The following is an 11730-nucleotide window of genomic DNA, read 5'->3' as shown; positions in this document are numbered from 1 at the left end:
CTCAGTAGAATTAACTGGTTTCAACTTTTATTTGATACCATTATAAAATGATTTTATATAATACTTTTTATTCATTTAATATCAGAATATTCTTGAAATATTTTGTGTATTTAAAAGAGAAATTGTAGTCAGTTACATATTATCTTTATAGAATTAACTGTTTAAGTTCTTATTTTATACCATTTTATAACTTCATAAATAAAATCAAACATTAAATATAAAATTAGAAATCATATAAATAAATTTTAGTAAAATGAAAGGAAGAAAGAAAGGAGAAATTGTTATTAGTACTTATCACTGCTTTTTATTAATTTAATTATTTAATTATATAAATGTAATCTGGGTTGCCTATCTGTCAACACAGTATTTGAAGAAAAACTAATTTTTAGTATCTTTATTTAAATAAACCTCGTTAATAAGTCTCAAATTTATTCAGTATTTTAAATTAGCACACTTTTATTAATTTCAACATTTTTCCCTGTTAAACTGGGAAAACTGGTTAAAAAACAAAAAAATTTCAGAAATAATTTTTTCATTCTTTTAATCTATTTCTCACAACCATTAACTTTAGATTGAAACCAATAAATATTTGAAGCAAAAATTTATTATTAGGAATTTAAAACACAAATGTAATTTATTTACTACACCGAACTGTTTTAGTTAAGTCCTAAATTTTTATATATAGACTTGTGTAGTTATCATTAAAGATAAGAACAAAAAAAACAGATGGCTTGAGTATTTAAAATTCACTTGTATTCTTAAAAAAACTTTATTATAATACATAAAAATTATATAATTACAACCTACATTTTTAAAATCGTATAGCTGTGTTGTTCCTCACATAAAAAACTGTTATTAAATTATATAAACTTCCGAAACGTTTCTCACAACAGCGTGTACGGGGACACTAGAAAAATAAATATATCATCACCCTCTGCTGATTTTGACCAAGATAACAACAACAACAACAACTCAGTTATTGTAATATTTATTAATGCTGTTGGCAAAACAAAGGGACTATATTAAAAGGTTACACTTATAGAGCCAGTTTTGTTAAAACCGATCAAAACCAACAAATTCAACAAATCGACACAACCATACGACGTTAAAAACTATTGAAAAAGAGAACAAACTCAATACATTGCTGCTAGTATGTATTATTTACAATGGAGGAATGAAAAGGCGATTTGAATGATGAGGTAATCGGGAGATCACAGCTTAGTCGTCTTCTTCTTCATCTGCCTCCTCATAGTCGTCCTCTGGATCGTGTTCAGGTACTACCGGTTTCTGCAAGGCAGGATTGTTCCTATTTTTGTAAGCAGTCATTTGCTAAAACAAAAAATATAAACGTTAAGTATTTATTTAAACGGTGTTAATAGTTATGTACCTCTTCATATCGAGCTTTGTCCTTGCTGGCCAAAGCCTCGAATCTACCTTTGGTTTCGGGATCCGCATCGGCCCATCGTCTTCCCAACTCTTTGGCGATGTCTCCCACGCCGTATTCGGGATTCTCCGCTTTAACGTTGCCTCTCTCCTCGTTCGAAAACCAGAAGAATGCCGACCTGACGGGGAACAACGCAGTTTTCTCAGATAAGAAGTTCTTGTAATTTTATCCGTTATATAATATATTATTGTGTTTTAATTATGTAATATTTTAATATATACCAGTCGGTATACTCACTCACAATGCTCTCTTTGGTGCATTAGGATCCTTGACTTGCTTCCTCTTCTTACCCTTCTTGTTCTCGCCCTGGGGCGGCGTGTACTTGGACATTTCCGCCTCGTACCGTTTCTTGTCACCCTCAGCCATTTCCTGGAAACGTTTCTTCTCCTTGTCCACCATTGTCTGAAAGCAACATAGAATTCAATACTTGTTACATTTAATGCGATGCACAATGAAATCGATAAAGGAAGGCGTGAGTTGCGGGTGGTGTTTTAAAAGGGCTGTGCTCCTAATTTCACCCTTTCTGAAATTTCACAATTGATTTTCATCTTGTGGCGCTTGCGTGTGTGTGTTCGATACAAACGACCCTAGACAATGTTTTCCCTAGACAATTATTTCCGTACATTTTACTAAAACGAAAATAAGAAAATTATCTTGTAATCGATAATTAGAACATTATATTATAGAAAATCGTTTTATCGAACATCCACAGATTAATTATATATTATTACGCTAGATATGCACATAAGAACATCAAATATCCCATTACAACAAGTAATTACACGTTGAAGAACTTTAATAGGAAGCGGTCACTCTAATCGAAACACTTTGCCTTCCACTCTCAAGGCGTTTTCTCATTCCATAATGATTGCTTGGATAGTTTCAATTAATTTATTTAAAAATGTATTAAATAAAATATGTAGTTCTAAAACTCACAACTTATTCAATTTTTGCTTTGAGGCTAAGTTAAATTTCAGTTAATAAATTGTTTTACAATATATATATATATATATATATATATATATATATATATATATATACAAGAACAACAGATAATTGCCAAGTGTTTGTAACAAACAATTAATAGTAACCGTCTTAAATAAAATAATATAATAAAAAAGCAAGCAAACAATGAACCTATTGTTAAAAATTTAACTTTAACCCGTATCTCGAATGAGACCACCGTGCGTTTCATTCCGAACCGGCCCGTAAACCAGTTTACCTTCGACGCGTAGAAAGAGAGACGAAGAAGGGCATTAAAAATGGGGGGGCACCCGAAAAAATGTGCAGCTGCCGACACTCACCCCCGAGGGGAACGGCACGAAGCAGGTCAATCGGTTAATGGTAATTAAATTGGGTGCCCGGCGAAACAAAGGAACACTCGCTCTCTCTGTTGAGCTCCAGCGTTTCGTAGGAATCGGGATGGAAGGTTCTGTGAATGGAAGATAAGGATGATAATAAGTAGGGCTGCTTAAGGTCAGGGATTTATCTTGGGAGTTTAACCACAACAAATAATTTTAAAAGAATTGTGATGTTTACTGTACGAAGAAAGTATCAGAACAATAGAATTTTTATAAAGATAAAACATCTTATTATTTTAAATACTTCTGTATGATAATAACTAATAAGATTTGTATTGTAAATATTGAAAATAAAACATTGATTTATAAATTTTGAACTCCGAAAGAATTGTAATCTTTGAATAACATTTAAAGATCCACTTTAGGTTTTAAAAATAGTTACGATATATCTTAATGATTTCAATATCTAAATATAATAATAAGATTTATAAATATTGAACTCCGAAAGGATTATAATCTTTGAATAACATTAAAATATTTATTTTTTAGGTTTTTAAAATTGTTACGATATATCTTGATATTTTAAATATTTAAATAAAATATTAAAATTTATAAATTTTGAACTCCAAGAGTGTTCATCGAAAAACAAAAAAATACTCATTTTTAGTTTTTTTAAATGGTTAATGCTTTCAAAATTTAAATAAAATACTATTATAAATTTTAATCTGCAAAAGAATTAATATTTATGAATAACATTAAAATATCAATTTTTCAGTTTTTTAAAATGGTTACGACATATATTTAATGATTTCAATATTTAAATAAAATAATGAATTTATAAATTTTGAACTCCAAAAGAATTGTAATCTTTAAATAACATTAAAATATCAATTTTTATTGTTTTAAAATGGTTACAATATATTTTGGTGATTTCAATATTTATATAAAACTATAAGGTTAATAAATTTTGATCTCTAAAAGAGTTATAATATTTGAAAAACATTAAAATGTGAATTTATTAAATTTAAAAATGGTTACGAATATCTTGATTATTTCAATATTTAAATAGAATAATAAAATTTGTTAATTTTGAACTTTTAACTATGTATATTAAAATATTTACATTCCTCAGACATGATTTCATAAATGTGATCAGTGATAGTTTTAGGGGTCGACATGTGTGTCATCAAAATGCGTACGAGGGTCGTAAAATAAGGGTCGGGGGTGAATAATTTAATAAATATGTTCTCATTGTGCGTCCCTCAACAAATTGGACTTATTTACATATTAGAATTACGACCGTCTAGGCGTTTGCTGCCCTACTGTTTTTAATCTGTCAAAAACCTCAGTAACAATGTAATAAATTACAACCTATTGGAATATTAAGTTTCGCTTCAATTTGAACCTTTGAAATCGGATCTTTGTTAGTTTTAGGTTGTCAGGATTTAAATTAATAATAGATTTGAAAGAGACTAAAACAATATCGTAAAACTATTAAAACTTACCTTCCACCTCTCGGCACACTTCTTGGAGAACTCCAAGAAGACGACGTTCTCCTCCGGATGCAGCTTCTTGTGCTCCTCCCTGCAGGTCTGCACGAAGAACGCGTAAGCGGTCATCGGGCCCCTGGGTTTCTGGTCGGCCTTCCTTGGCATCCTTCCCTTCGTCCTCGTGTTCGCGACCTGTAAATGCGGGTTCAGCTGCTGGTGCTGGTTGTGAAGTTGGTGATGCTGCAGCGGTTGCTGGAGTCGCTGGTGTTGCTGCTGCTGTTGTTGCTGTTGTTGCTGTTGCTGCTGGAGGTGGTGCTGTCTGGCCTGGTGCTCGGCTAACGCCTGCTGATGCTGTTGGATCGCGTCCTGCTGCCGCTGCTGCGCCTCCTGGTGCTGCTGGTGCAGTTGTTGTTGGTGCCTTTCGTTGTCCTGTCGCTGTCTGTGTGCCTCCTCCTGTCTCGACTGTGCTTCTGATTGCTGTAATCGAAATGTTATGTTTTATAATATGTTAAAATACTAATCTAATTATTTAAGATTCCAATTTTTAACTGGTGTTGCACGTTAAATTTACATAAATCTAATAATTTTGACTATTTATAGCTTTACATATATAAAAATAGATTGTTAAAATAAAAAAATACCATTGAAAGTTTTTATTCTTTATTATAATGTTATCACTATAACGTTTAGTCACATTTTAGAATTTAATAAATCCTTTATTTTAATTCTCTCTTTACATTGTAAATTCTTTTAGTTTATTTTATAATTTGTTGTAAACATTCTTGAGTGATTAGCCTAAAAAACAATAATAATAAATTGTTTAACAGAACAATATTTTATTCTCTTTTTTAAATATTTTTAAGAATTTACATTTTTAAATATTATTTATGGTTATATTAAGTTTTACAATTTTTCAAGTATTTATAATTTATATAATATTAGTTTTATTCCTCTTTTTCTTAGTTTTCTACATTTTTTAGTTTCTTTTAAGAATTTTTTGCAAATAATTCTCTTGTAAATTTTCATCAGTATCAATTAATAATTTGATTAATATACCAATATTTTACCACCCTTTTAAATTATTTTTGAGAAACTTTAATTTCTAAATATTATTTTCAGTTTCACTCCTCTTTTAGTCTTCTTATTTTTGTGCTATTTTTAAGTTTTATTTATAACAATAATGATTTGATTAAGGAAACAATATTTTATCCTTTTAATTTATAAATAATACATAGTAAAATGTTATTTTTACCAAATGCTAAAATTATATAAAAAAATTACGAAATTTTAATTTGAAACATAAAATATAAAAAATATTGTTAAATATAATTAGCAATGAGAACACTTTCTCAACTTTATAAAATAGTTCACTTGTTAAAATAACTTCAAAAACAATAACGCGACTAAAAATACAGCTGTGAACCATCAGAGGTCGAAAAGAAGTTCAGTACAGCGAAAGTTGTGAAAGTTTCCATGCATTTTTGCACCCCGCATTGTCCGTTCGAACTTTTTCATACCAGCTGACCCGTTTACAATGTATCGAAATGTTTATTGCCGTCTTGCCAGTATCCATTTAAAAAGAAACCGGCCATCGAACCTTTTGTAAACGGATACCCGGATAAAAGTGCACTAGGTATAAAAACAGGTATATAAACGTTCGGAGGGATGGAAATATAAAATGTTTATTGCCGTTTTTAAAACGGGACACTTTTATAATTTATCGAGCCTTTTTACGGTCGGAATATGGAAAATTATATTATATTTCCGCTAATAAAAAATGTCGTTTGTCCGTGGAATAATTATTACATAAAATTCTGTTGGTCGTATGGTATTTAATAACGGCATAATTTATCAAAAATAATTGCTACTTATGCATTTCGTACACATTTGATTTATGTACAGTTTGTAATAATTGTTATGCATGTGTATTGTTGTTTTACGTGATGACATACTCATTAGTTGGGTAAAAATAACTAACATTAATTTTTTTTATAATTTTATGAAAACGAAGTAAAACAAAACATTCTGAATTTAATTAAAATAATGTGTCATAATTGACTAATATTTTTCTGAATTCGTAATAAAACTATTTAAAATATTTAATTGTAGTTATATTTAAACTGACAGCAGTAAATAGAATAGAATAGAATAGATATATTGTATCGAAATGTCATGTTAGAACTTTTTGTAATGTAAAAAAAGCAACTTAAAATTAATTAAAAAATGAAGGATACATTAAAAATAGGAGCTGAACTGGATGTCTTATTTAGTGTTTTTTCTATTATTGTTGTGTAAGTTATGCACAATGGCTGTTTATATTAAACATCCTACAGGGACCAAACCACATAGCGTTTGATATACCTATAGTAAAACATGGTAGTGGTTCAATTATGCCACCTTAGATAAATTTATATGCAGGGATATATTAAATAACAATTTGCTTCCATATATTGAAGAAATGATGCTCTTAATAAATGTGTTTCAACAAAACGATTCCAAAACAAATCGAAAATTGTCGGATTAGTTAAAAGATCTAATCATCGATGTTTAATCTTGCTTGTCCCAATCTCCAGACATCAACTCTATAAAAAACATGGGAAAACACTTTATAACCGATTTAATCATTAAAAGTCCCTTCCAAAAGTTACTATATTTATGTCCATCTCAATTCAGAAATAAAATAAGAATATAGTAAAACTATATATATAAAATTTCAAAAAGTTTCTACAATAATGACCACTACTGTATTTTATATATTAAATTGGGAAAGTTAATATATTAAATTGGTAAATTTTATTGTGAAATTAAGAACAATAGAACATTCTGAATTTAAATAAAATAATATTATGTCATAATAAAAATGGTCTCCACTTCAATTCGTCTTTTAAATATTAATAATAATAATAATAATATTAATATTAATTAAATCTAGCTTAAGATAGCTGAAACAAAATATTTAAAAAATAAAAATAACGATCAATATTAATTATCTAAAATGTTAATTTGAAGCTAATTTACCAAAATTAAATCATTTAAAAACAACTTGTTTTGATTTTTTTGTTAATTTGAAAAAATAAAATTATATTATGATAACCGTTGTGTAAATATTTTCGTTCAGTTACGTTAGTGATAATAAAATTAAAAATAATAATTCGAGTAAAATTTAAATATTACTATCGAAATACGAAAATTGAACTAAACAAATCGATATCAAGCATAAATAAAAACTGAATTATTTGAATCTCTGACAATCACAAAATTACATATTAAGTTCAAAGTTTTTACTTCTCATAACAATACATCCAAGATTGATTCCAAATTGCAACTTGCAATTTGTATGCGCTTGTAAATTAAATTTGCATGCCATTGTTTGTCGACGTTTGTTTGATTTGGACTTATTGAAATTGTACGTACAATTTCCTATTGTTTGCCCTATAGTAATCAATTTTAATTGCTTTCGGTGTTGAATCTGTGTAGCTCTAAAATTAATTAAGGGTCAATTTTAAAATGTTTCGTACGCGAAGCCGTGTATATTTTTTGATGAAATTTAATTACTTTTTTGTATTAGATTTAGCCCTTTTTGCGTTTTTGAGTAACCAACATCTAGTTTTATTAAAAAATACTACTATAAATAATGAAAGGTTGCATATTTACCATGTGCAAATAAATTTATTTCTAATATTTACTACTGAAGATTCGAAAATTTGAATTAATTTATAATTAAAATATATTTCAAAATAAACCAAATTTAATTTATATTGTATACAGTTATAACAAAAACAAAAAAAAGTATATTTTACTGAATTGTTTTAATAAACATTATCGGCAATGAGTGAGTAGTACATTATTTTAACAATTAGTATAAATTCAATTAGCATAGTATGTATAATATTGTGTAAAATCAATTTAAGCATCTCTGGAAACTTTCAAGTTTTAACGAGTCATCAGAAAATTTCCAACTGAAATAAATCATATTGTTTATGAATAGTTTCAAATTTAAATTTGTAATAAAATTAGAAAATTTGATTGAAATTTTTGGTCAGTTTCAATATAATTTTCCATAAAAAATATCGAATTAAAATATTTTTGTACCGAATTTTGATGATTTTTAACCCCAAAAATATTATTTAAATATTTTTATAGATTTTCAAATTTTCCTGAAAGTTTTTGTTGAAATTTGATTTCTCAAGTCATCTTTGATTTAATTTATAAGTTTAATTCCATGTTTTTTTTACAAAATTTTGATAATTTTTTTATAGCATTTAATTTTTAGAATTAAAACCACATTTACTGACTGTTGTTTTGCAGAAATTTATTTTTATGGGTTATTTAATTATATATTATTTTAAAAACATTTTTATTGAATTTTTAAGATTTTCGTTCTTAGTGTAGAATTTTTAATATTCTTTCTCAACATTTTAGAATTATTTAAATTTTATTAGATTTTTTATAGAATTTCAAATATTAATGAGAGTTTTTTGAGTGCTTTTGAATTTTAAGTTTTTAGAAACGTAAAATTTGTAACACTTAAAAATATTGAATTTTAATGATTTTTATAATTTTTTATTTTATAGTTTTCATTTTATATATTTTAACTCTTGGATTCTTAAAAAAATCAAAAATTATGTCTTTTTCCTAAAAATTGTATTTTTTTTTTAAATATAAACTAACAAAAATTTCAAATTTTCATGAGCTTTTTTGATTTATTTTTAAAATTTAAAATACACAATTTACTGAAATTTTATGATTTTTTTAAATACAGAATTTTCATCAAAATTGTAAAATTATTTAAATTTTCTCACAGAATTTTAAATTTATTGTAAGTTTTTTGCTGTGAAAATTTCAACATTCCTTTATTTTTAATTCAATTATTTATTTTTTATCTTATTTTTTTATATTAATTTTTCTTTTAAAATATAATTTTTCAAACATGTTTTTTTATTAAATTTTGATAATTTTAGTTGTTAATTATGAAAATATAAATTTCCTCACAGAATTTCATATACAAAGTTTTCAATCTTTACTGAAGTATGATTGTTGTACTTAAGTGTATTTTTTTATTTTTTTTTTTTTCTCTAAAATCACAGTTTAATTAATTTTGTTAATTCTATGGAGATTTCGATTAACCATGCCATTGAAAACGTTAAATTTTTAAAATTAAAATATATAGTCATATATTTGAATATTATATATTTTATGACATTTTCAAATTTTATTGAGATTATGGTACTAACAAGAAAGTTTATTTACATACCGACGTCTTTGATAAAGGAGACTGTGATTATGACTACTGAGAATTTTGACATAATATTTAATATAATAATATCTGTAAAACAGAAAATTGATTAACTTGTGTGTTTATAAAATTAAATTATCAAATTTGGTTTATTATTATTTATTTAATAATAATTTTTGTAATAATTTTAGCCAAATTTTTAATTGAGAAAATTCAATAATACTCAAAATAAAAAAGCAACCCCACGTTTACTTCGAATTTATAACTTTTTATAGAAATACGATACAAACGTTAATAATAGAGTCACAGACGTCGCGTAATAAAAATAAAGCGTCTCGGTCACGACTGTCCGTTTGTTTGTTTACGTCGCGACGCTCGCGGCTGTTGTCCTTACCGACGGCGGGGGTGTGTGTGCAGGTGGCATGTTTTGGTGGTGCATGCTCTGCATCGCACCGTGCATGTTATCCATCGTGGACGGCGGATACCACCATTGGGCCGCGGGTGCCGGCATGTTCATAGTCGGATTGCCACCTGTCATGTAGTCGTAGCCCTTGATGCCGGCCGCCCCCACCGGCGACGTCGACGACACGTTGCTCACGGTCGAGGTCGGGGGCGGTTGGCTCACGTTCTGGAACGTGTTGGCCATTTTGTACGAGAACATTTGCTGGGTGCCGGTCGGTGCGGCACTACTGGCCGCCGCATCGATCTGGGCCTGGTGGTGGTGGGCCTGTGCCGCCGCGGCCGCCGCCAGCTGCTGCTGGTGCAGGAGCTGCTGTTGGTGCTCGCCACCCGACCACCACATATTCTCCTCGCGCCAGTTGTTGTGCAGATGCTCGGACATCGCGTTTGGCTTACCCTCCGCGCGGAGGTTCCTCTTTAGAACTTCACCACACCATCAACTTATCACCAATAAAAATGTGCGCTCACACTCGACACGGTAAAATGCTACGCAAGACTTTCAGATTGCGGGGACGCGTTTCAGCAACTGTACGAACGAACGAGACGAACGACAACCGATAGGAGCGGATGAACGGTGAGACAGAGAGAGAGACGCGCGGCAAGAACTCACGGAATATGGTGGCGATGGCTGGGCGCACGAAAACGGGTTGAGTTGGCGCGTTGGAACGCCTGCCGTTCATCAGGCGGCAACGTCGGGGGATGCGCGCGAGGTTGCCGCATCGATCCGGATGGAAAACACCACCCGACCACCGCTCCGGCCCGAAGGGACGGCATAGTGAGAGAGTGGGAAGGAGGGGTGGGGGGTGAGAGAGGGTCGAGGGACCGGGGCTCCGATGGGAACTATTCGCAACTCCGAATATGCAAATCGTGCAGACGATCGTTCCGCTTTTGCGAATCCGCGAAAATGTCGCCACAGGCCCTTCATTCCGATGGCCACGATCAACTGGTTAATTTTTCCGGTCGTCTTACCATTAATTAATTAATTTGCCCACTCGTATGTTAACTCTAATTAGCTCTATGGTTTGGTGGCTCAAATGTACAATTCATATGGAAAACAACAAATTCTATCTATAATATCACAAATACAACATACTTTTTTGTATTCCACAAACCGAGTATGACTTATTTTCATTCATTTTAATACAGTTGAAATTAACATTAAAATTGGATTTCAAAACAAATAAATAGACAACCAAAAGCAATATTAAAAAAAAGGAAATCAGAAAACTTTAAACACATAAAAATACTGAAAACAGGAAACGACTTTAATTTAACTTTTACACAAAATTATCCAAAGTACAAATTCGAAAACTTTTAAATCAACATCAGTGTGAATTTATAAAGAAAGTTACCGTTGAAATTAACGTTAAAAGTAAACAAATTAAAAATGAATGACATGAAAATAATGATGTTAATTAAACTTCTAATTTTACTTTAGATTGTCAAATGTAAATTTGTAGGCTTCAATATTTAAACCTTAAAATTAATTTGGGAAATCGATTTAAACCTAAAGATTATTTTATTAAGCAATTATTATTATTATTATTAAGAAATTATTAAATTTAACAATAATTTAACCTATTGTAAGGAATTATCAAAATCACATTGAAACTAACTAAACTGAATTTCTATTTTATAGTAAATAAACAACAAAAGAAAGATGAACAAAAATAGCTTTAAAAAGTACAAAATACTTCGAATTCAGGCATAGTATGAAAAGTATTATTAAATATTTAGAATTTTAATAATAATTATAGTGTCAAAGAAGTTGAAATTATAATAATCATTCTTACTTCTATA

The 11730-nt window shown here is 29.3% G+C and overlaps 1 protein-coding gene across 1 annotated transcript; it reads right to left on the bottom strand.

The window, feature by feature from the left end:
* Positions 1–731: 731 nt before the first annotated feature.
* On the bottom strand, positions 732–10543 carry LOC109607028 (high mobility group protein DSP1-like). The gene is made up of 5 exons (XM_049969933.1): positions 9866–10543; positions 4251–4712; positions 1686–1846; positions 1388–1562; positions 732–1329 (listed from the first exon to the last, which is right to left on the bottom strand). The coding sequence occupies exons 1-5, from the start codon at positions 10310–10312 to the stop codon at positions 1219–1221; spliced, it is 1356 nt and encodes a 451-aa protein (XP_049825890.1). The 5' UTR covers positions 10313–10543; the 3' UTR covers positions 732–1218.
* Between the last annotated feature and the right edge of the window lie 1187 nt (positions 10544–11730).

This window comes from Aethina tumida, chromosome 7 (genome assembly GCF_024364675.1).
Source record: "Aethina tumida isolate Nest 87 chromosome 7, icAetTumi1.1, whole genome shotgun sequence".
In the NCBI taxonomy this organism is placed as follows: domain Eukaryota; kingdom Metazoa; phylum Arthropoda; class Insecta; order Coleoptera; family Nitidulidae; genus Aethina; species Aethina tumida.
The sequence above is the reverse complement of the archived record's forward strand: the minus strand, read 5'-3'. Positions and strand labels throughout refer to the sequence as shown.